Genomic DNA, 23,182 nt, shown 5'->3' with positions numbered 1-23,182 from the left:
GTAAACACCTAGTAGTGCAAATCCTCCATCATAGTGTAGTTCTATTTATAATTTTTTGAGGAAGCTCCATACCGTTTTCCACAGTGGCTGCACCAGTTTGCGTTCCCACCAACAGCGGAAGAGGGTTCCTATCAAGGACTTTTTTTTAATGTCAAGAGCCATGGGGCACCTGGCTGGCTCATTTGGTGGAGGATGTGACTCTTGACCATGGGGTCGTGAGTTCAAGCCTCATTTTGGGCTTAGAGCCTACTAAAAAAAAAATGAAATAAAATCAAGAGTCATCCAACTTGTGAAACCCTTTTCAATATCTGTGGAGCTGATCTTATGATTTCTTTCCTGCCTCTTTAGAGCTGTAAATATTAACCAACATCTTTCTATTTTTTTTTTTTTAACGTTTATTTATTTTTGACAGAGAGAGAGAGAGACAGAGCATGAGCAGGGGAGGGGCAGAGACAGACAGAGAGGGAGACACAGAACCTGAAGCAGGTTCGCGGCTCCGAGCTGTCAGCACAGAGCCTGACACACAAGCTGTGAGATCATGACCTGAGCCGAAGTCGGACGCTCAACCGACTGAGCCCCCCGGGTGCCGCTAACCAGCATCTTAATACTGAATCACCCTGGAATTCCTAGGAGGGAAAACCCACTGGATTTGGGGGTACTGTTCTTCATGCTGCTGAATTCAGTTTCCCAACATTTTAGTTATGTTTCTTCCTCTGGTAATCACATGGGACTCGTCTGTAGTCACTAAGTTTTGTGCGGTTGTTTTGAATTTGGGGTATCGATGTTGTGTGGAGGTTTTCTTTATTCTTTTGTTGGTCTTGAAATGGTTTAAATAGCTTTGGAAATCATTATTCTGTTTTGGAGAATTTGCTGATAACTCTCTGAGACTGATACATACACACGCATATAGATGTTAATTGCTTCCATTTCTTCTATGCCACCTTCTATTTTATCCGTGGGAATTCATCTGTTGAGATGTTTTCTTCTTCTTTTATTTTTTTTAAATTTTATTTTTACGGGGGCGCCTGGGTGGCTCAGTCAGTTGAGCGTCCAACTTCAGCTCAGGTCATGATCTCACAGTTCGTGAGTTCAAGACCCGTGTCGGGCCCTGTGCTGACAGCTCAGAGCCTGGAGCCTGTTTCAGATTCTGTGTCTCCTTCTCTCTCTGCCCCTCCTCCACTTGTGCTCTGTCTCACTCTGTCTTTCAAAAATAAATGTAAAAATAAAAAAAAATTTTTAAAAATTAAAATTTATTTTTACGTAATCTCTACACCCAACATGGTGCCCAGACTCATGACCCTGAGATCAAGGGTCGCATGCTCCACTGACTGAGACGACCAGGTGCACCCCCCGATCCCCCACAACCTTTTTTTTTTTTTAAGATTTTATTTTTGGGCTCCTGGGTGGCTCAGTCAGTTGAGCATCCAACTCTTGATTTCAGCTCAGGTTATGATCTCACCATTCATGGGATCCAGCCCCATGTTGGGCTCTGCGCTGACAGCATGGAGCCTGCTTGGGACTCTCTCTGTCTCTCTGTCTCTGCCCCCCCCCCCAGGATAAATAAATCAACTTAAAAAAATAATAAATGAAAGAGTTTATTTTTACTGTTGAAGTTTTCTATTTCTGTTGCAGTTAGTTTTTTTAAGTTACATTTTCTTGGGAAAGCATCCACTGAACCCCGGTTGTCGCGTGTATTTGCATGAAGTGAGCCAAGCGGGCGGTAACGGCTCCTTATGTTTCATCAGTGTTCATGGGTATCTCCTTCTGCCGCGTCTTGTTTCTGGGTTATGCTTTCTCCTTGTCCTTGACTGGGTCAGGCACAGTTTCATTGGTTTATTTAAAGGACCAGTCTTTGAATTTCATTAATTACATTCCTCCCCTAAGTTTATTAATTTCTGCTTTTTTTAATAAATTTTTTTTTATAAATTTTTTTTTATTGTTTAATTTTGAAAAGAGAGCACAGGTTGGGGAGGGACAGAGAGAGAACAAGACAGAGGATCTGAAGCAGGCTCTGTGCTGACAGCAGGGAGCCCAAAGTGGGGCTCGAACCCACAAATGGGGAATTCATGATCTGATTTGAAGTCGGACCCTCCGCTGACTGAGTCACGCAAGTGCCCCCGGAAAGATTAAACAAATATATACTTATTTATTTAGAGAGACAGTGGGAGTCGGGGAGGGGCAAAGAGAGAGAGAGGGAGAATCCCAAGCAGGCTCCGAGACATCAGCACAGAGCCCGATGCAGGGCTCAAACTCATGAACAGTGCGATCATGACCTGAGCTGACAGCAAGAGTCAGATGCTCAACTGACCGAGCCACCCAGGGGCTCCCCGTCTTAACTTTTGTAGAGTGTTTTATGTGCTCAGTGGTCTCCCGCCTGCCAGCCAGCTCAGCGCCACCCCCCCCCCCCCACTTCATAAAAGGGCAGTTGTGTGCCGCGTGTGCTTGTCTGTGCTTGTGATATTCACAACCACTGTATTGTTTTGCCTAGTGGTGGGGTGACCAGGGTCTGTCTCCATCCTTGTGAATGTGTACCACAGCAGAACTCCCGGGGCCCAGGGCAAAATGCAAATGCAGAGCCCTTTGTTAATGAAAATTATTAAGACTTTCACCACAGCAGAGCACTAAAACCCACGCAGGGCCCTGTGGAGTGTCCCATGCCCACGACGTGGCCCGCCTGCGGGGTGTCCCGTGCCCATGACGTGGCCCTCCTGAAAGAGAAAGTCGCCTCTGCTGTGTCAGTTCCCAGTGTCATCACCGTCGCTGCCCTTCCACGCAGGTTTGATGTTGCACATATTTTTAATGGTTCATCTAGTGGTCATTCTTCCTCCTTTTTCCAGAAGGAGTCTATACGCTCAAGGCAGTTATTCACAGTGAGTTCCGTGGAACTGAAAAAGAGTTCGGCCCCTATTATGTGGACATCGGCCCTGCGACCGTGTCCGTGTCCATGAACTCCAGCAGCATCCACAAGGACAGGCTTCTTGTCCTCACGGACTCCCGCACGGATCAGAAAGGTAAGAGCTGCACCGGGGTCTGAACCTCCCGCCCTCCACTCTGGACGCGGCGGGCCTCTGTGCTGGCGTTGTACGGTGCGGGGCATAGCCATTCCCCATCCAGACACGCGCTCCTGCCTCACCGCGCCTCGCTCAGCAAGCACTGATTGCACAGTACTGTGCTCTGAGGGGCGCGTCCAGTGTCCTTGTCTCGGGATTCACAGTCTAGTAAATGCATGGAGGTCTGAGTCTGAAAAACAGGAGCCAGGACACGGAGCTGCGTCCCCAAGGGCACGGCCAGGGCCCGGGAGGTTTCGGGAGGGATCGTGTGCACCTGCAGGGTAAGCAGTCCACGATGGGCCTTGAGGAGTGGGTCTGCCGCGAGGTAACGGGTGTGGGGAGAGCATTTGGGGCTGACAGCGTGGCAGTGAGTCCGCGCACAGAGAGGAGGCCCGACGGGTGCTGCAGACGGCTGAATGCTCACAGGGTGCCAGGCGCTCTCCTCCCGCTTCGCTCACATCGGGCCCACGGCCACCGGCGGGGGCTCCCTTGGCGCTCAGTGTTGTAAGGGACCCGGCTTGGAGGCCGGTGGAGTGGGAGTGGAGGATCCCAGCCAAATATCAGCAACACGTGGGAAGAAGAGTCGTGGGCAAGTGTGGGCACCCGTCGGAGATACTCAGCCTCAGAGGATGGAATTATGGGTTATGTTTCCCGGAAGCAGGGAAAAGGAGAGGCCAGCGAGGACGTGTCCGGATGATACTCATGGGGTCTTACACACCGACCGCACACTCTCTATACACTTAGCCCCGTGAGTGCCTCTCTGTCCAGGATGTCACAAAACACAGGGAGGAGGGATTTTAGTCTGTGCCCTTGGGGTCTGCACTGGGAGTTGGGATCGGGAGACCCGGCACAGATGGACCACCCGAGTAGTCTCGTGCGGATTCGTACGTCGTGGTTCCTCTTCCCGGCTGGTGACTGTGTCCTGGTCAGAACTGAGTTGTAGGTGTGGTCAGTGAGATGCTGTCACTCTTAGACATGAGATATTTATTTTTCAGAAATTCTAAAACAGGCTCAGTCAGTCGAACGTCCGAGTTCGGCTCAGATCATGACCTCACAGTTCATGAGTTTGAGCCCCGTGTCGGGCTCGCTGCTGTCCGTGCAGAGCCTGGAGCCCGTTTCAGATTCTGTGTCTCCTCTCTCTCTGCCCCCACCCTGCTCACGCTCTGCCTCTCAAAAATAAATAAACGTTAAAAAAATATTCTAGAGCATTGATGAAGAACAAAATACCCACTGCATGTTACCGTTGTTATAAAAGAGGATTTTGTCTCCGTGAAGAGAAGAACTGCACAGAACACCAGTCCCTGAGAACAAAGACCCGTCTCCTCTCCTCCTGTCCCAGCAGACCAGTGTGCCCAGACGTGACGGTCCTGCTCTGGACCCTGACACCATGTGGGGTGCCTGCCCTCCCGGTACACGCACACACGCGTGTGTGCGTATATGTGTACGTGTGTGCGCACGTATCATGTGTGTGCAGCCCTTTGCATTGCGTGTCCGAGGGGTGAAAAGCTTGCCCCCGCCTGACCCTGTTAGGAGCCCTTGTGAAGTAAGACACTCCTTGGTGCGCACCGGGGAGGCCCTTTAAAGACGAGGCCATCCAGCAAAGGAATTAACAGTTACTGCCGGGCCAGGCAGTTCCTGGGGGAGAAGAGAAAACACAGGATTCCCGCGAAAAACATTCTGTGACAGGGTTCACGTTCCGCAGGCTTGTCTGATTCCAAACCTCGGGCTTCAGAATTTTGAAATCCACTGGGATTCAGAGAGAGAGAGTAAAAAATGGAAACTAGAGACCATCTGTTGCTTGAGACAGAGGAGTGGATTTTTAAGATCGTCGCCACGTTTTCTGTTTTGTGTTTTCCCGCGTAGGCACTGTCGTCACACATCGTTTTCCAACTGGGCCCTCGTGGAACGTGTCCTTCACTTCTCGGACACGAGCGGGCAGCGGCCAGGCGTGGAAACCCGTGACTGTTCGGTTCCAGATGCAGCGTATGTTCCCTTTCTGATTCGAGACTTGTCAGAGTCAGTCGGGATCACCGAGGGCCCCGGGCAATGCCAGTGTCCGCGATTAGCTCTGCTGAGATTTTCTTTTGCCCTTGAACTAGCTCTGTGTTTCCCTGTAGTTTGTTGTAGGGCTTTCTAGAAACCACCCACCTCGAGGCTTCAGCCTGAAGGTACGGGGTGGGTTATGGTACAGAATCCTCTGGGAGCCCCTGACCCCATACCAGACGCTTTCCAGGAGATTTCATAGGGAATCGGCCCCGTCACTTTAGGACTTTGCTGGCCTTTGCACTGGGGCCACCTGTGTGTCAGTGGGCTCAGGATCCTGCCTTCCCGCCCGACCATGTGGGAGGTGAGGAGGCTGGGGTCCCTGGATGGCCCGAGGCATCCGTACCTCCCTCACGTACACAGCCATCTCTGTCTACACTAACGGAACCGTGTTTGCCACCGACACCGACATCACCTTTCTGGCTGTGACCAAGGAGACAGTCCCCCTGGAGTTCCTGTGGTATTTCGGAGAAGGCCCACCCGTGAGGACAACTTCCAGGAGCATTAGGAAAAGACTCCGCATCCCCCAGTGGTCAGTCAATGGGCATCACGAGGGGTGGCTGCTGGCAGTGTGGCCGTAGCTCAGTGTACAGGTCTCCCCGCCACGACCTCGAGCTACATTCACGCTTAGTGCCGCTGGTGTGTCCGCGAATGGGACTTCAAATGTATATTTGTTTGTTTTTTCATGTTTAAACTTTGATTTCTTTAAGTGTATTTATTTTGGGAGAGAGTGTGAGCGGGAGAGGGGCAGAGACTGAAAGAGAGAGAGAGAGAGAGAGAGAGAATTCTAAGCAGGCTCTGAGCTGTCAGCACAGAGCCCGATTCAGGGCTCAATCCCATGAGCTGTGAGATCATGACCTGAGCCGAAGTCAGAGGCTTGGACGCTGAACTGACTGGGCCCCCAGGCGCCCCTCAAATGTGAATTTAAAGAAGAGGCTCCTTCCTTCCCGCTTGCACCAGGGGCATGTGTGGGGCTTTGGAACCAAACTTTCCTGGGTTCAGATCCCATCTCCCCCACCTGGGTAAATTCCCCCTCCAAGGAGGGGTCCCCAGTGCTTGACCCTCCCCCCCCACTCTGGAGGTTACTGACCTAATGACCGAGGGGTGGCTTCCCCAGTAAGGAAAGCCCTGGGAAAGCCCTGTGGAGGACCGTGCCCACCCCCACCTTTCTCGGGCAGTGAGACGGGGTTCTCTGCCCCTGACCTGTTCCTATCTCCCCCTGCCCTACCTGCCCCCTCCTCGGTCCCCGCCACCACCCCCCCCCCCCCAGGTACAGCGTGACAGTGCAGGCTTCCAGCAGGCTGGGCAGGGTGGCCTCGGAGCCCCACCGCATCAGGGCTCAGAGGAGAATCGTCGCCAATCGGCTCGCATCCCCGTCCTCGGCTCTGCTCAACACCAGCGTGACCTTTGAGTGCAGACTCAACTTCGGCAGCGACGTCGCTTTCCTGTGGGACTTTGGGGACGGTGCCATGGGCCCGGGGGGCAGCTCTGCCAGCCACAGCTACAGCAGGTGAGGGGCTCAGGTGCAGGCAGGGCCCTGCACGTGGAGGCCGGCACGTAAGGGTCTCCTAACCGACCCCGCAGCGCATGCCGTTGGCAGATACTGAAGAGTGACGTGTAAACCCAGCTGCTCCCCGGGAGCTCCCGGTCTGGGGACGGCAGGAGGAGGATGGATGTTCTCAGCCCTAGGAGGCACGGAGAGGGCAGTGGGACGAGGGGTGGGGGCCCGACGCGGGTAGAAGGGGCTCGGAAGACTGCGAAGGGCCTCTCTGTCATCCTGAGGCGCTTGGGCTGTGTCCTTTCATTCGGTATTTATTGAGCACCCACTGTTTACCTGGTGTGAGGCATTCTGGAGATCCACGCACAGCTAGGCCTGCCTGGGGAGGTGGACGTGCCCACGGGAAGCCTCGTTCAAGGTTAGGAGTGGACAAGGCGCAGGCCCCCCCGGGTCCGGGTCTGAGCCTCCCGGCTTGGAGTTCTACACTCACTCCGATGGAGGGTGTCCCGGAGGAGGAGAGACAGACGGACGGGCTCAGTCTCTTCATTCCTGTGTGTTGTGGCCCTTCCAGGGAAGGGGAGTTTACCGTCCAGGTCCTCGCCTTCAATGATGTCAGCACCGCCTCCCTGAGAAAGCAACTTTTCGTCGTGCGTGAGCCCTGCCAGCCACCCCCGGTGAAGAACATGGGGCCAGGGAAGGTGCAGGTAGGGCTGGGCCAGAACGACGGCACTTGGGGCAGTAAAGGGAGGCTCTGTGCAACCGGCCCTCCATGCTGGACGCGAGGCGGCGCTTCTGAGGGCCTCTGAGCGCCCAGAGCCAGGCCCAGGGTCCTCCTTCCGGGCTGATTGGGCCTTCATTCTCCCCTCTTCCTCTGGTGCTCAGAGCCGCTGGCTCTGAGAAGCTTTCCAGAAATTGCTGGTGCAAAGCACAGAAGTGTTGTCAGGAGAACGGGATGTTCGGGTACACATGGTGTCAGCCAGCCCTTTCCTGAGCGCCTACTATGGGTTAGGAAAAGTAGGGCCACTTTTTATTCCTTTTGTTCCTTTGAGGCCTCTCGTGTGGAGCGGATTTCCTCTTTCAGGGCAGAAGTGTCCAGTGACACACGGAGTGAAAGCCTGGGACTCAGCTGCATTTGCCCGAATGTGTCCCGTGGTTTTCCGGCATCAGAGGCCGTTGATGGGCTGCTGACCAGGGTCTTGGGTTGGGGACCTCCTACCCCAGATGAGGCAGTGGGGATCGGGGGGTACACAGTCCATTGGGCAAGGCCCGGGTGGTTCCTGGCCATGTGGGCCCTGCGGGACAGTGACAGTCTCTTACAAGTGAGACCCATGCCCCCATGAGGCCAGCATGTGCCTACAAGGTCATCAGTCTGCACGGACAATGGGCTCTCTGGGTCGGGGAGATGGACAGAAGGTCAGGGGGGACCCCTAACATGGCCATTAGGAGCATGGGTCCCCCTGGAATCAGGGGAGAGGGGTCTGCGCTTAAATCCTGACTCTGCTCTTGGGTTGAGCCACCAAATGGGGTTTTTCCCTGGTTAAACATGGTCGAGTTGACTCCATGTGGCTCAAACTGTGTATTGGCTGTGTGATCTGTGGTTCTCTTCTTTTTTTGTTTTCTAAGTAAGCTCTACACCCAGCGAGGGCTCGAACTCACAACCCTGAGATCAAGAGTGGCACATTCTACTGACTGAGCCAGCCAGGCACCTCCTGGGGTTGTTTTCCACAAAAAAGAGTACTCAAGTTTTTTTCATTTTTAAAATAAAACAACATTGACGAGTCCGTTTTTTCTTCATAGTTTTTTTGTCTCATACACATTTTCTAAGAGTGTAAAGAAAAACGGGAAATCATCTGAAATGCATCAGGAGAATGCCACTGTCACTGGACACACTTAACATCAAAAGTCACATTCCAATTTTAATAAATACCAGTTTCTTTCTTTTTAAATTTGTTTTAGAGAGAGACAGAGTGTATACACGTGGGGGAGGGGCAGACAGGGAGAGAGGGAGAGAGAGAATCCCAAGCAGGCCCCTCACTGTCAGTGCAGAGCCTGACGCGGGGCTCGAACTCACGAGCTGTGAGATCATGACCTGGGCTAAGATGAGAAAACAGATGCTTAACCCACTGCGCCACTAGGCACCCCTAATATTTCTTGATTTTTAATGATACTGGGGCGCATGGGGGGCTCAGTGGTTAAGTGTCCGACTTCAGCTCAGGCCTTGATCTCGCAATTCGTGGGTTCGAGCCCCGTGCCCGGCTCTGTGCTGACAGCTTGGAGCTCGGAGCCTGGAGCCTGCTTCAGATGCTGTGCCTCCCTCTCTCTCTGTCCCTCCCCCACTCACACTCTGTCACTGTGTCTCTCTCAAAAATAAACATAAAAACGTTTTAAACAATACTAACTTTCATGTATTTTACCCATGTGTTTCTTTTCTATGTGGATATCTTTTTGAAACTATATTTGTTCAGAAGTTTAAATTTCTATGGAATCAGATCTATTCACCTTTTCCCTTTCATATTTTCCCATTAATCTTATGCTTAGAAGGATTTTTCCTCTCATGGGTATATAAGTATAAATATTCACGTATTCTTTCTTGTTTTTGTATATTGACTCGTGATTTTGTCTGCAGGAAGAATGTGTATTTGTTTCAGTGTTTTGTATTCCAGCTGTAAGGGGCCCACCCTGTGATTATGCAAGAGGGTCACTGGTGCCCGATGTTGAGAGTAAGTTTTGATGCTTCTCTGTGGCATCAGGCATAATGGACCTTTCGAGACCCTTTTCTCTTTAACCCGCAGGTATGGAGATCTCAGCCCGTGAACCTGGGTGTGACGTTCGAGTCTGCGATCCTCTGTGACATCTCCCAAGGCCTCTCCTACACCTGGACCTTCTGGAACTCCGAGGGAGCACGGGTGCCCCTGCCCCCTGCTGTCAGCACTCACGGGCAGACCCTCACCGTCCCCGGCTACTTCCTGCAGCCCGGGAACTACACCGCGCTTGCCAAGGTGGGTGACCGGCCAGCGTGCTTTCCACCAGCCTCTGAACAGGACCCCGGCCCCTGTTACCCCAGCCTGCTCTGTCCAAGAAAAAGAGGGCTGTCACAACAGGTGTGGCTGGGATCTCGAGAAGTGCTTGATTCCTTTAACACATTTTATGTCCAAATGCGGACAGAGTAATCGTGAAAATCTCCTTATTTGTTTAGCAAAAGCTTCCTGTGCACCTGCTTTGACCATGTCACCGAGGTAGTCCCGGGATGTTAAAGGTGTATTTGTGTCATCAAGGGGCCCGCTGCCTGGGAAGGGAGGAGATGTTAGTCAGAGAGCAGGGCCACCAGGGCACCCTGGTGACCAGGCTGGTGCTGACATTTGCTGCGTTTGGCTAGAAAAATGGTGACAGTAGGTCGTGGTCTCTTCTAGGAGAGTTGGCTTCATGGGGCACAGGACGTGGGAGGCAGCAGCCGGGGCCAAGAGCCTGAAGGAGACTAGGGCTCGCGAGGGGGCACAGGCTGGCAGGGCAAGTGGGGAATAGACCTGGTGAGGGGTCTGGGGTCTGCCTGGCAGGTGTAAAGGCTGGACTGGAGACCACCGGTGCCACCCCAGCTCCACAGGGAGGGGGCTTTGTTCCTTCATCTGGGACATGAGGGCCTGTCTTATGCATGGGGACCAGCGTGGGTCCCTCAGGTCCCTGGGGACACCAGCACACACACTGGGAGCAGTGACATGTGCTTGCGTGTCTCAGCAGCATTGCACCACGATCAGGGTTTCCAGATGCTTCCTTGCCACATCTGTGCTCGTCCCACCATGCCCTGGACCCCTCCCCAAGGGCCGGGTGATGGCCACAGTAGCACCGTTGCAGACGAAGGCCACAGGAAAGGTCAGAGGCAGCAGAGTGGGAACCATACTTTACTTCAGAAGTATTAATTAGGGAAGAGTTGGGAGTAGACTGATGATGGGACTTCACTACTGAATACTCTCTGGAACGTTCCATCACTCTGGAGTGCTCTAATGGTGAACTCAGAGGCAACAGGAGGCTGAAATGGCACAGTGGCCATGGGCAGAAAGGCAGAACAGGTGACTGCAGGTGGGTTTACGGCCAGTCACCTACCCTCGTGATTACTCGCACAAGTGAAATGGAAAACGCAAAGGTCAAGACCGAGTGCATGGAGTACAGTGAGACTGCTCCCCATTTCCCTCAGGAGAGCAGAGTGTCCATTTGGGACACTTTCTGAGCAGCGAGGACAGGAGCAGGAGGGAGGAGCCCCAGCAGGCAGCCCTTGTGTTTTGGGAATGGAACAGGTGAAGGAGCCTGAAAACGAGACAAGGTTTGGTATGTCTATAATAGGCATCATAAGGATCTGTTAATTTTTAAATAGTAGAAATGTTTTATTAGTAACACTCCCTGTTTTTAAATGTTTATTTTTGAGAGAGAGAGAGAGGCAGAGCACAAGTAGGGGAGGGCAGAGAGAGAGGGAGACACAAAATCCAAAGCAGGCTCCAGGCTCTGAGCTGTCAGCACAGAGCCTGATATGGGGCTTAACCCCATGAGCCATGAGATCATGACCTGAGCCAAAGTGGGATGCTTAACTGACTGAGCCACCCAGGTGCCCCAGTTATTATTTTATTTTTTTAATGTTTTTTTTTGATGTTTATTTTTGAGAGACAGAGCACAAGCAGGGGAGGGGGCAGAGAGAGAGAGGGAGACACAGAATCTGAAACAGGCTGCAGGCTCTGAGCTGTCAGCACAGAGCCCGATGCGGGGCTCGAACTCATGAACTGAACCATGAGATCATGACCTGAGCCAAAGTCAACTCAACCGACTGAGCCACCCAAGGCACCCCCATTATATTCTCGAAATCACTTGTTCCTGAAATGGTCTATATTTTTTCTTGGTTTAACGTGGCTTAAAATCTTTACTGTCCGTCATCACATTGACAATACCAAGCAGGCGTTCCTGTTCTGTGACCAGTCTTGGGGGTCTCCTTGTCACTGAGGTTCTTGGGGAGTGACTGCCAGAAGGGCAGATTTCAGCTGGACAGACGTGGCCCAGAGCAGACCCAGTGCGGTCATGGTGTGGACTGTGTGACCAGCCTAACCACCCCGTGTTCCAGCTGGGCACGAATGGGGTGGAGGACAGTTCCCAAGACAGGTGGTCTGGCCCCCTGCCCGAGAGGCCTGGCACGGATGCCCATCTCCCTGTGGTGTGGCTCCGAACCCTGCAGATTACAAGTACCATTGTCAGTGTGGTTAGAAACAGTCATTCATGCAGAGGCTGGTTCATACTGTGTAAGGTCACGAGTCCGTGCTCTGTGACCTGGCAAAAAGAGAAGCGGACAGGGCCGTGTGGCCATGGGTTCCCTCTCCATCCTGCAGCTCTGAGCTAGTGTGTGCCGTTGGATAAGGTGCACAAAGATGGGCGTCAAAATGATTGATGAGGCCCAGTGCTGGTAGCTTCATGCATCCAGCGCTTGAGAGTCCCTTTTCCCCGAGATCCGGACAGTGGGGTCACAGGTGCCCTCGCCTGCCCACGTGGGAAGGGTCAAGGTTGCGGTCCACGTCTCGGAGCTCAATGGCTCCACTGGTTGACACACTCACTCATCAGCCGTGTCATTGGCGTTGAGTGGGCTACGGATGTGTCTTTGTCTGAGTCGTGGCAACCCGACTTGAGAAGATGCTTTTGCTGAAATCCAAGCTCGTGTCATCACTTCATTATCGGAGGCCACTCCCTCAGATGTCCAGACCTCCTGCCATCACTGTCCTGACGGGTTCCCCCACCCTGCACGTCCCTGTCTCTGGACGTTCCTGTTGGCTTCTTGGGCGGGAGGAGCTGGGCAGGCAGATTGGAGTGTAATCAGAGACGATGGATCGCCCTCAGGCCTGCTCTCGGGAGAACCGCCAGCAGGGACCGTGGGTACGTTTTTGGAGAAAGTCACGGAGGACCCAGCCAGGACCCGTGAAAAGAGCAGCGGGTGTTAGGCTCTATTTGTTTTTAAAGTTGCATCAAACTTCTAAAAGAACCCTTGCAAATGCCTTCTTCATAAACTGTTCCATATTCTTGAGTTGAAGAGTATTTGTCTCAAAGTTCATTTATTTGCTTCAAGAGCATCGATCACATGGGGGTAGAAATGTAGTTTGAAGGAAGTCGCCAGTGCCGTCCAAGACCACGGGCAGACGGACAGACTCCCTGTCTGTGGAGTAGGTTTGGCTTCTGGACTGTGAGCAGACGGGGCCATGTTACTGACGGTGTTGCTCTGTCCCCAGACCTAGGAGTCCCAGCTCCGTGTGCCCTCCAGATGCGGTGAGCGAATGCTCCCATCCTCACCGGCTTCAGCCACTCTGCTTCCACCGGGCACACAGTAGGCTGTTTGCCTGGCGAAGGTGACTGGCTGGGGTTGGAAATAACAGACCCTCTCGGTGCAGCGCTCGGGAGCCGCTGTTGGAGCCAACGGCGCATTTAGATGCCCCAGTTTCCTTCCAGAGTCAGAGGAGCGTCCACCCTGGAGGTCGTCCTGCCCAGTCCCCCGGGTGATGCCCCCTTGTTGGCGGTGTTCCAGGTTCAGGTGGAAGGCAGTGTCGTGCACAGCAGCTACCGTGTGGGGGTGGAGGTGCGAGCCCGGGCCCCCGTGAGCGTCATCTCCGAGGGCACGCACCTGTTCATCTCCAGAGCCCCCTCGTTCATCATCATCCTCAGGGGATCCCAGTCCTATGACCCAGACAGTCCTGGGGCCATTCTCAGGTGAGCCAGGGGGCTGTGTGGCCATCTGGGCTGGGCACAGCCCCCCCCCTCCCCCCACCCATCGCCTTCTCCAAACCCAGGCCCAGAAACGTTGGGAGAGGTGGCCGTAAATCCTGCCTCGTCATTCAAACAACTTAAGTGCCTCCACTCTTGTTAGTTGAACTGACGTTTCACTCGGGATCGTAACGTAAGGGATTTGGGGAAGGCGTGGAACTAAACACGTGAGCAGCTTTGTAAGTTGGTGTTTTGGAAAATGGAAGTTGAAATACTGCCTCAATCCGTTCCGGCTGCTGTAACAAACCACCCCGGCCTGCGTTGTCCATAAACCACACGTTTCCTTCTGTCCCCTCTGGGTGCTGGAAGGCCAGGACCGGGGTGCCAGCTGGCTCCGTGTCCAGGGGGGACCTGCTTCCTCGTTCGGAACTGGTGCCCTCACTGTGTCCTCACAGGGTTGAAGGGGTCCGGGGCTCCCTGGGGACCATGTTATAGGAGCGCCAGTCTTTTCGTGGCCCCTGCCCCCCTTCGTGATCTAATCCTCTCCCGAGGCCCCGCTCACACCTCACACAAACAGTCCGTCCTTAGCAAATAAGTTATTTCGTTACTAAAGTTCTTGCTTTGGTGTTCGGGGAGCTTGATCTCGGAGTCTCGCGCATCTCTTAATGTTAGAGGCCCCGGCTCAGGCCTGGTGCCCTTGACCGTCCACACACCTTCCCTGGTGGCCTCACCCAGTTTCCTGATGTGGAGACCATCCACACCCCGCTCCCCCCGAGCTGCACCCTCCACGGACACCGTCCATGCAGCTCCCACCCAGACCACCGTTGGACTCCCGGTTGGCTGTGCCCTTGCCTGTCGGGCCCTCTGCGGCCTTCCCGTCTGCTGATGGAAGGCCCTTCCTGTTATCGAGGCCGAAGCCTTCAGCGGCCTCAGCTGCTCTTCTCCCCCTTCGTGGCCGGTCTGTCAGGAAGACTCGTTGGCCCCGTCCACTGCGAGGGCCGCGTCCGGCTTCCTCCCACGGGGTGTCCTCACCGGTGCCTGGCTGTTCCCTGCCCACCGTCAGGCCCTGCTTCTCGGAGCAGCTGGACGCAGCTCGCAAAGCCCTGCCCCAAAGTCTGCAGCACTGCCCGAGCACTCCCCGTGCCCCAGGCCTATGGCCACCTGCCCCCCGAGTCCTCTTCCTGCTCCGTGCTCCCCGCCTGCCCTCAGCACCGGGGCAGTGGGGGTGCCTCCCGCATCTTCCCTCAGCTGACTCCTGGACTGTCCCCACCCCACTTCCTTCCGTCTGCGCTCAGACACCACATTCCCGGGGGGCTTCTGAGGGCCCCATCTGAAGCAACGACGGTCCCATCCCGACTCTGTGCCTTGTCCCCATGACATCAGATATCCGCTCACCGGCTGTCACTGTCAGCAGTCTGTTCCCTCTGGAACGGTCCCTCCAGAAGGGCAGGGCTGCGGTTTGGCATATCTCCTGTGCCTGGTGCCCAGCAGGGCCTCAGTGAGTATTCGTGAATAACCAGCGTAGACACTTGCTGCATCCAAGTGTGGGCTTTGGCGGAGACCAGAGGCGGCCCCTTGACTTGCTGGTGATGTGTACACACTCTGGACAAAGCACACAGCTGGCTGCGTACCTCCTGCACCATGGCCTCAGGAGACAGCGGGGTCTTGGTCACGCTGTGCCCTCCCAACAGCCCCACGTAGCACCTAGAAGCAAGGGCTCAGTGTGTGTGTTTGCTGAGATGGGCTGAGTCTCCCCCTGGGAACGGGGATTGTTCCCGCCGAGCCCTGGGGAGGGTCGCTCCCACAAGGGCCTGAGCTGGACCGGCTCTGGACACAGGGAGGGTTAGGACAGGTGTCCGGGTCCAGCTTACCTGCAGCCAAGAGAGGGAAGTGACCTTGAAGGGATGAGCAGGAGTGCAGATTTGGGGGTGCTGCGGAGGGGGGGTGTCCCTGAGGCTGCAGGGCCAGCACCTCCCTAGGGGGCGCTGCTTGTCTCCATGTGTCCCTGCAGGCAGGGCCCCACCCCCGGGCAGGACCTGCCCCAGGCAGGGGTTGGGGCTGTCTTGCTCTGTCGCAAGTACAGAGGACTGAGCGTGCCTGGTGCTCATGTCCTGGCCCAGGAAGCCGGGTGGGTACCTGGCGGTACTGCTCCCGCTTTGGACACCCCCACCCTCCCTGCCTCAGAGCGTAAGCGCAACCTCACAGCTCTCTGCCCAGCTGCTCCCCTGGGGCCCCGGGAAAGCCCACTGAGTGACCCTGGGGTGGTCACCTGACAGGCCAGAGCAGGTGCATTCAGCCCCGCGGTGGTGTCCCGCAGGTATCACTGGAAGTGCACCGCGGCCAGCGCCCCTGGGCACCCCTGCTTCTCTGCCTCCTCTCCACACAGCCTGGACGCCGGGGCTCCCACCCTTTCCTTTCCTGCGGACTCTCTGAGCGACAACTATGACCAGTTTCTCGTGACACTGATGGTGTCCAGCGGCGGCCGGAACTCTTCAGAGGCACAGGTGTTCCTGTCCCCTCGCCCCGACTCGGCACTCAGGTGCGTCCTGTCCTGTGCTCCCTGCACTGCAGATCCAAGGGGTGCACCCTTCCGTGCTCTGCCCTGTGGGTGTGGGAGCCACTACGTGCGGGAGCCAGGCCCACAGGAGAAAGGGGCTGACCAGGGAGGGCTGGGGGAATCCGCTCTGGCCCCAGGGCAGAGCCTTTTGGGCACATGCTGGCACCTGGGGGCTCCAAGCGGGAGGGCTCCTGTGTCTGGGGCCTGAGACCAAGCCTGGAAGGGGCTAAGGCATCTCAGGGCCTCTGCCCAGGGCCTTCCAGGCGTCGCCGAGCTGGGCCAGATGGCAGCGTGGAGGCGGTGCAGGTGGAAGGAGCAGAGAAATACTATGACCACAGAGGCCAGACTAGCACCTGAGTGAGGGCCCCACTCAGCGCCGGCACCATGCAGGCTGGCGTGCCCTGCCGCTGCTTCCGACTTCCCCTGGGGAGCTAGGTCCCGAGGAGCGGGCTGGGGGCAAGCGGGACGTCCGCAAGGACTCAGGCGAGCGGGACCGCTTCCGTACATGGACCCTGCAATGGGTCTAGGCAGTTGCCGTCGTCATGTTGAAAACACGTGTAGTTAGAAGTGTGGGTAGCTGGTTCTGGAAGGCTTCCTGGAGGAGGAAGCAAATTGGCCATGCCTGGCGGGACCAATGCAAAGGAGAGGACATGAGCTGTGGTACCAAGGTCAGGCAGACCACCGTGATGGAGCCCCACCACCCCCCAGGGGTTCAGGTTTGAAGCCATGAGAAACAAGTCTCAGCAGACAGAGTGGACACTTCTCCAAGGTCCATACAGACCCAGACTGCCTGCATCGGTTTTGAGTCATGGTGTGTGTTAAAGGTGAAGGAATGGGGGTGCCCTGCTGGCTCAGTCAGTGGAGCATGTGACTCTTGATCTCTGGGTCATGAGTTCAAGCCCGCCTACTTAAAAAAAAATTTTTTTTAAGTGAAGGAATGCCAGTACAGGGCTACAAGCCTTGGGCCATCATTTAAATAATTATACTAATAAATTAGGCCCTTTTTGAAAAAATACAATGTACCATATAATTCTGCCACTCATAAGATAAAGAATTTATTTGAAGATACTCACCATGTTCTAAAGGTGGATGTCTATCAGTCCTGTCAGGCATTATCTGGGCCCCTGTGGACCCTGTCTCTGCGAGGTCTGGGGCCAGACGGGCCTCCCGCATCTGGCCCGTCCCTACCCAACAGGCACGCGCACGTGGTGCGTGGAGAGAGGCGTGACCACTTACACGCAGACACACGTACGTGCACACATAGGGACAGCCCGGCCTGAGGCCCCTCAAGGAGCCTGCGTGGCCCCGTGTGCTGTGCTTCCCTCCACCCGGACCTCCTGTGCTGGGGGGGCCGCGGTCTGACACGGGGGGAACACCTGCACCGCACACATGCTCGGGGAGGTTGGTGGGGGGTCTCTCTACCTTGGCCTGCTGAGGCCCCCGAGTCCCGCAGGACAGAAACCCGTCGAATCAGGCCCGTGGCGGCAAACCCTGACCACCCATACCGCCTAAGGAACTGCGTTCCTCAGGGCATGTGTTGGCGAGTGCTGGTCAGCAAAGGAGCCTGGGGAAGGAATTCGGGGGCCGCGGGGCTGCAGGCCTGAGAGATTGGGTGGGGTTTCACGTGTGGGGCCCAGCAGACTGCAGGGAGCAAGGCTAAGGGCATGGATGCAGTGTCCCCTGGAGCACCCGAGGCCGTGTGAGAATGCAGAATGTCCTCAGCCACTGGGGGCGGAGCCCCAAGGTGAAGAGAACGCTCAGGGGGCGTCCCTCCTGCGGAGAGAGTGGCCAGAGCGCCGTCCTGGCTCTGTCCTGAGCAGTGTGACCTGGAGGAATCACACACCCTCTCTGAGCTCAGTGTGTTTGCCTCCTGGGATCTGGCCCACGTGGGTGGAGCTGGGTGAGGGTTCAGCCACCCCAGAGGTGCTCAGTCACATTGGCCGTGACACAGACACTCTCTTAACGTGGCTGAACGAGACCACAGAAGCACCCAGTCCTATCCCTAAAACCTCCAACCCGGTCTGCACGTCACAGATTCATCCACATCTCCTGGGTCAACTTTAGAGACGTCTTTGTTAACTGGAACGAGGAACTTTGTCTTCAGGCTGAGTGCGAAGTCTGTGGCCAAGTGTCCGGGCTGTCCTACTCCTGGGACCTCTTCCTGGTCAACGCAACAGATGGGACTAGTGTGGAAGGTGAGGTCGCTGCCCCTTCGTGTGTTAAGCGGGGCAGGACGCGGGGATTCACAGATCACTAACGGCGTGCAGACTGCCTCGTCTGGGCCGGCGTCCCTGGTCCTGCCTGTCGCTGACCATGTCCCCCAGCCCCTCTCCCTTGGGGATGCCTTGGGGATCCCTTGGCATGCCCTTGGGGATGCCTTGCCCCCGTCCCTCCCAGGTCCCGCCGTCCTTGGGGCCAGGTCTCGCCCCAGCTCTGCTCCCCGTGCCCAGAGGGGCTTCTCCAAGACCTGGCTCTCTTGGGTGGGGAAGGTGGGTCCGGGCGCTGCCAGGATGGTGGTGAGGGTACGTGGGATCCCGGGAGAACATGCCCACTCTGGGGTGGGAGGTGGCCTGCGGGTGCCGTGGCCGCTGGGTTTGAACCACAAGGGACATGGGTTCCCACCGGTGGTGTCTGTGATCAGAGAGATGGTGGCGAATGGCAAACAGAAGGGCTTTTATTTCTGAGCTGCGTGCGGCTGTTCCTATGACAGAAGCTTGTGCCAAGCCCTCAGAGACCCACACCTAACTTCTTTTGGATCCGTTTGGTGGGGCCGCACGCAGCTTCCCTACACGGAGCTCGGAGCCCGGCTGCCCTCACAGCTGGAGGGACACGGAGACTCGGGCAATGTGTACTTCTTCACAGCGGAGCCGTTCCCACACCCCGAGATAGTTGAGCGTTTCTGAGGCAAAGCCCATGGGGAACACACTAGAGGAACCTGGGGCACAGACCCCAGTAGTTGATCTTGCAGCAGAGCCAGGGATTATCCCTCGTCTTTGTTGTCACAGAATCTTGCTGTGTCACGGCAGCACTTAAAAGCTGGCCACCGTGACACATCGTCTTTCACGTCTTCAGAAATTTTTCTTTGTTTGGCGTTCGTCCTTTCTCGTAAGTTATCCTAGCACTTGTTACAACTGTGACCCGAGACGCTGACAGGTGAGCGAGGGTCGGGAGAGAGTCCACGTGGCCGCATTGTCTCGAACATGCGTAGACGACCCGTGCCAGGCGGGGCCCCGAGGGGGACACGTGGACAAGTTGGTGGCCTGCTTCCATGCGTCTGCTTCTCAGGGGCTGGACTGCCTGCCTCCGGTGAAAACCAGGCTCCGCGAATTTTCTCATACGTGTCCTTTTCAGATTTGCATCAGGTCTGTTACAACAGCACGTGATGTAGTCTGTAAACCTTGAACCGCATAGCTTTTCTGCTCCAGATTTCTGACACTGTCCCGTGTTTGTTCAAGTTCCCTTTTGTAGGACGGTGGGGCTGCTGGGCTCTGCTGGGCTGGGGGCCGCTTCCAGGCCACCAGGGTCTAGTCCACCTTCCACGGAGCCAAGCTGGCCGGAGTGCCACACAACGGGAGCGCCGTTCTCACAGGAGCCGTCGCCACAGACCCGGGGCCAGCCCGGCCTTTCAGCCGCGGGGAAACCCTCCTCAGGGCCCACGGTCAGCCGACACTGGGTCCCCGCCACGGGTGACGCTGCGGCCCCGGGAGTGACTCCCCAGGACCAGGGCTCTCCAGGACCCAGCTCCCCTGGAGGAAGTTCACCCTCCCAGGGCCTGTCCCCTTCCCCCTCTGGTAAGTGCCACAGTCCCCTCGTATTCGGGACTGGGCCCATACTCCACTGTCTCCTCCGCTGTGGTGGTGACGCGGTGACACCCGCAAGGACAGGATGTGGACTCTAGAAACACACTGGGGCTGCCCACATGCTGCGTCAGGAGGTTGGGTATTAATTTCAGGTGAGTCTTATGGCTTTAAATGACACGTTAGGGTTTTCTCCTCTCGTGTAGATTTTGAAGCCTATTACGGCAATATCCAAGAAGCAGAGCTGTCCAGAGGGAGACAGCCCGCTGACTGTGAGTCCGTGCTTCTCCCTCTTTCTGGGGCTCCTTGGGTCCCTGTGTCCCCTCCTCGGGTCCCTGTGTCCCCTCAGGTCTAACCTCTGAAATCGAGAATTGCCCCCCGCCCCATGGCATCACGACCACCAAGAGCTCCCAGAGACCAAGAAGGAAAAAGCCCAGATTCCTCTGCATGGCACCGTCTCCCCCAAATCCTTATTTCCAGCTCACCTACTTCTCTTCAGGCTCCCTGCGCTTCCAAAAGCCCCAGGCCCGTCGGGGGTACTGCCCTGTCCCACACCTCAGTCCCCAGAGCGTCATCTGCTGAAAACACCTCCCTTTGCGCCTTCCCGAGTTGTCATCTTGGAGCGCTTCCTCCTTTCCGGTCAGCCTCCGTTCCCTTCCTCCGGGGTCGGTCCCACTTTCTTACCTTGTATCACCCCCGCTCCTGTGACAGCCCAGCAGACCCTTCACTGCGCCTGAAGCAGGTGCGCGAGGTGCTCGCGGCTGTCTCCTTGTGTGTCCTGCTCTAGTCTAGCTCTTCAGGGGAGCTTCCCTGGCAAGCGCAAACCCGTGTGCCAGACGATCACAGTGCCTGGCACACCGGCACAGAGTGAGTATGTTCTCAGATGGAGAGATGCACGGTCACTGGAGGATTGGTCATCTGTGGGCAGGATGGCCGGACGGTCATTGGAGGACGTGTCTGTGGGCAGGACGGCCGGACGGTCAGGGGACGACGTGTCTGTGGGCAGGACGGCCGGACGGTCAGTGGACGACGTGTCTGTGTCCCACCACCCCAGGCACCTGGACCACGCGGAAGCCCTTGCTCTTTCTTTTCCTCCATCCCTGCCGCCTGCCCTCATTCACCGTGTGACACAGCTGGAGACCTCTCAGGGCCACAGCATAGCCCCTCCTCCCCCCACCAGTCCTCAATGTCTTCCCGCCACATGCTGGGCCTCCCACCAGAGCACCCTGGTACTTTCTGCCTCATTTCCCTGCCTTTCCCTTTGTCACCCCCTCCAGCCACATTGCCAGCCTTCCAGGAGTGTTTACTCAGTCTCTGTCTGTGCCTTGCCCACCCGGGCCCTCCGGGACCATGGCCCAGCAGCTGTAACACAGCCCCTTCTCGGAGGGGCCCCTCTCATTCCTCTGACTCCTCCCTCCCATTCCTCCCTCCCAGGCCCTGCATTGTCTCCTTGCCTCGGGGCCTTACAGTACTGAGGGGGGCAGGGGAGTAGGGGGGCAGGGTCCTCCTGCGCCCTGACCTGCCCGGGGCAGCTCCAGGAGGCAGGGCCCCTGTCGCTCTGGTTAGTGGCTCTGCCCCAGTCCAGCACCCGGCCTGGTGCGCAGAGGGTCTGCTGAACGCGAGAGGCGGGTGGAAGGGACAGAACGTGCCATCGCAGCACGAACCCACGTCATTCAGGAGGATGCACAGCAGAATGGGCACTGATGAAAGCCGTCAGACTGTCATTACTGCCTGTCCCTTACCATGTCGGCTTGTCTTCCCAGGGCCCAACCCCAGCCTCCCAGGATCAGATCCGAGTTCCAGTGCTGACAGGGGCCGTGGCGACGGGGACAACCTGCTGGGCCCCTTGCCCCCTACAGCCGCTGCCGGGCCCCCTCTCATGGTTGACTGGCCCAAGTCCCCGGTGGGCCGCACACTCTTCCACGGCTACACTGCCTCCGGTACGGCGCGTGTCTACACAAATGGGAATTGGCAGCTGGTCCAGAAGGGTTTGCTCGCCAGCCCCTTTCTTCTGCCACATTTCCTTTCCACACAGAAGTACTTGGGGTCATTGTGCCTTTTCTCCTTGTATGTGTCCCTCTGGGGATAGCAGACGGGGCCCCATTTACAGGCAGACTTGGCCTCTGTAGCCCCAGGAGCCCTGTCTGCACATGGAACAGCCTGTGCCAGGCCGAGGCCACGACCTCCACGGGGAGGACGATCACCCCACGGAGTGGGCATGGTGGCCCCGCTCCGTGACACACTGGCTCCACTCGGTGCTGGCTTGAGGCCTCTTGTGGGGAAGCCTGGGGCCATGTCTACCCCACTGTTGTCACACGGCTGCCTCCTCCCCTCTCCCCCCGCCCCCCACCATGGTTCCCTGTGGAGACCGCCAGCCTGTATTTTGGGACCCTCCCACCTTCAGAGTCAGCCCCTGCCTCCCAGGGAAGGGACCCGGTCCCCAGGGGGCAGCGGTCACATCCAGGTTTCAGAAATGGTTCACAGGGTTTCTGCAAGATACAAAAATCACTTTGAAATATCTTCTTTTTTAAATATTTATTTATTTATTTATTTATTTATTTATTTATTTATTTATTTTGGAGAGAGAGAGAGGACAGGGGAAGGACAGAGAGAGAGGGCAGGGGAGGGGCAGAGAGAGGAGGGCAGCAGAGACACGGGACTCCATCTCACAAACTGAGAACTAATGGCCTGAGTGGAAATCAGGAGTCGGACGCTTAACCGATGGAGCCCCCCAGGTCCCCCTGCTTTGAAATTTCTTCATCACCCCTCACAGACAGACTGAATGTGCAAACTAGCCGGCTTGGAGACTGGACCTAATGCTACCGGTGCAGAGTGAGCTCTCACCAGCGTCGTCTCTCCCTCGGAGCCTAGTGTGACCCTGGGCCCACCCCCAGCACCCCCACTCAGGGTCACTGCTATCGGGCAGGGGACGCCGGAGGAGAGATTTCAGCTCCGTAAAGAGGGCGGGTGATGAGCATCTGGGGGCATTGCAGGGAGGAGCCCGCTGCACCCCTGCCTATGGAGGTGCAGGGTGTCTGCCCGCTCCCCTGCCTTCAGAGCTTTCCCGTGACGGCTTCCATGTGCCCCTTCTCCGCAGGTATCACGGGACAGACTGTGACAATCAAGCCATTCGCACTGAGCCCTGGGAAGACCTACGTCCTGCAAGCCTCTGTGGGTATGTTACGCTGTCAGCTGGACCCGGTCGGGGGGATGATGAGGGGTTTCATTACATTCATGTTTTTTCTGGAAATTTCAGCCACTTCAGAGTCTCCCGAGCTCTTGTCCCGGGTGTCCTGACCCTCCCTCCATCCCCACAGTCACTCACTGCTCATTGTTGCCTCCTTGTGTGTTTATGATCCTTAAGGGATCAGGTGGGTGTTTAGGTCACAGTAAAGGCTGAGGTGTTTGCCTTAAACACACACACACACACACACACACACACACACACACACACACAGAAAACTACATATGTATTTATTTTATTTTGTCCAAGACAAGTGCATTAGCTGGTTCTTTC

The 23,182-nt window shown here is 56.2% G+C and overlaps 1 protein-coding gene across 11 annotated transcripts in view; it reads left to right on the top strand.

Annotated features, from left to right (window-relative positions):
- PKD1L1 (polycystin 1 like 1, transient receptor potential channel interacting) overlaps positions 1-23,182 on the top strand; it is a 133,259-nt gene that overhangs the window by 31,355 nt on the left and 78,722 nt on the right. For 10 of the 11 annotated variants that reach the window (XM_045494233.1, XM_045494238.1, XM_045494235.1 and 7 more), the window contains 13 exons: positions 2,838-3,011; positions 4,914-5,033; positions 5,457-5,625; positions 6,364-6,603; positions 7,163-7,295; positions 9,384-9,590; positions 13,136-13,317; positions 15,629-15,850; positions 17,903-18,063; positions 19,324-19,659; positions 19,872-19,937; positions 21,429-21,605; positions 22,763-22,840. In XM_045494233.1, the coding sequence (XP_045350189.1) occupies positions 2,838-3,011; positions 4,914-5,033; positions 5,457-5,625; positions 6,364-6,603; positions 7,163-7,295; positions 9,384-9,590; positions 13,136-13,317; positions 15,629-15,850; positions 17,903-18,063; positions 19,324-19,659; positions 19,872-19,937; positions 21,429-21,605; positions 22,763-22,840 (2,265 nt within the window). The remainder of the gene's footprint in view (positions 1-2,837; positions 3,012-4,913; positions 5,034-5,456; positions 5,626-6,363; positions 6,604-7,162; positions 7,296-9,383; positions 9,591-13,135; positions 13,318-15,628; positions 15,851-17,902; positions 18,064-19,323; positions 19,660-19,871; positions 19,938-21,428; positions 21,606-22,762; positions 22,841-23,182) is intronic. The other variant, XM_045494234.1, reaches the window with a different exon arrangement.

Source organism: Leopardus geoffroyi, chromosome A2 (genome assembly GCF_018350155.1).
Source record: "Leopardus geoffroyi isolate Oge1 chromosome A2, O.geoffroyi_Oge1_pat1.0, whole genome shotgun sequence".
NCBI lineage: Eukaryota > Metazoa > Chordata > Mammalia > Carnivora > Felidae > Leopardus > Leopardus geoffroyi.
The sequence above is the reverse complement of the archived record's forward strand: the minus strand, read 5'-3'. Positions and strand labels throughout refer to the sequence as shown.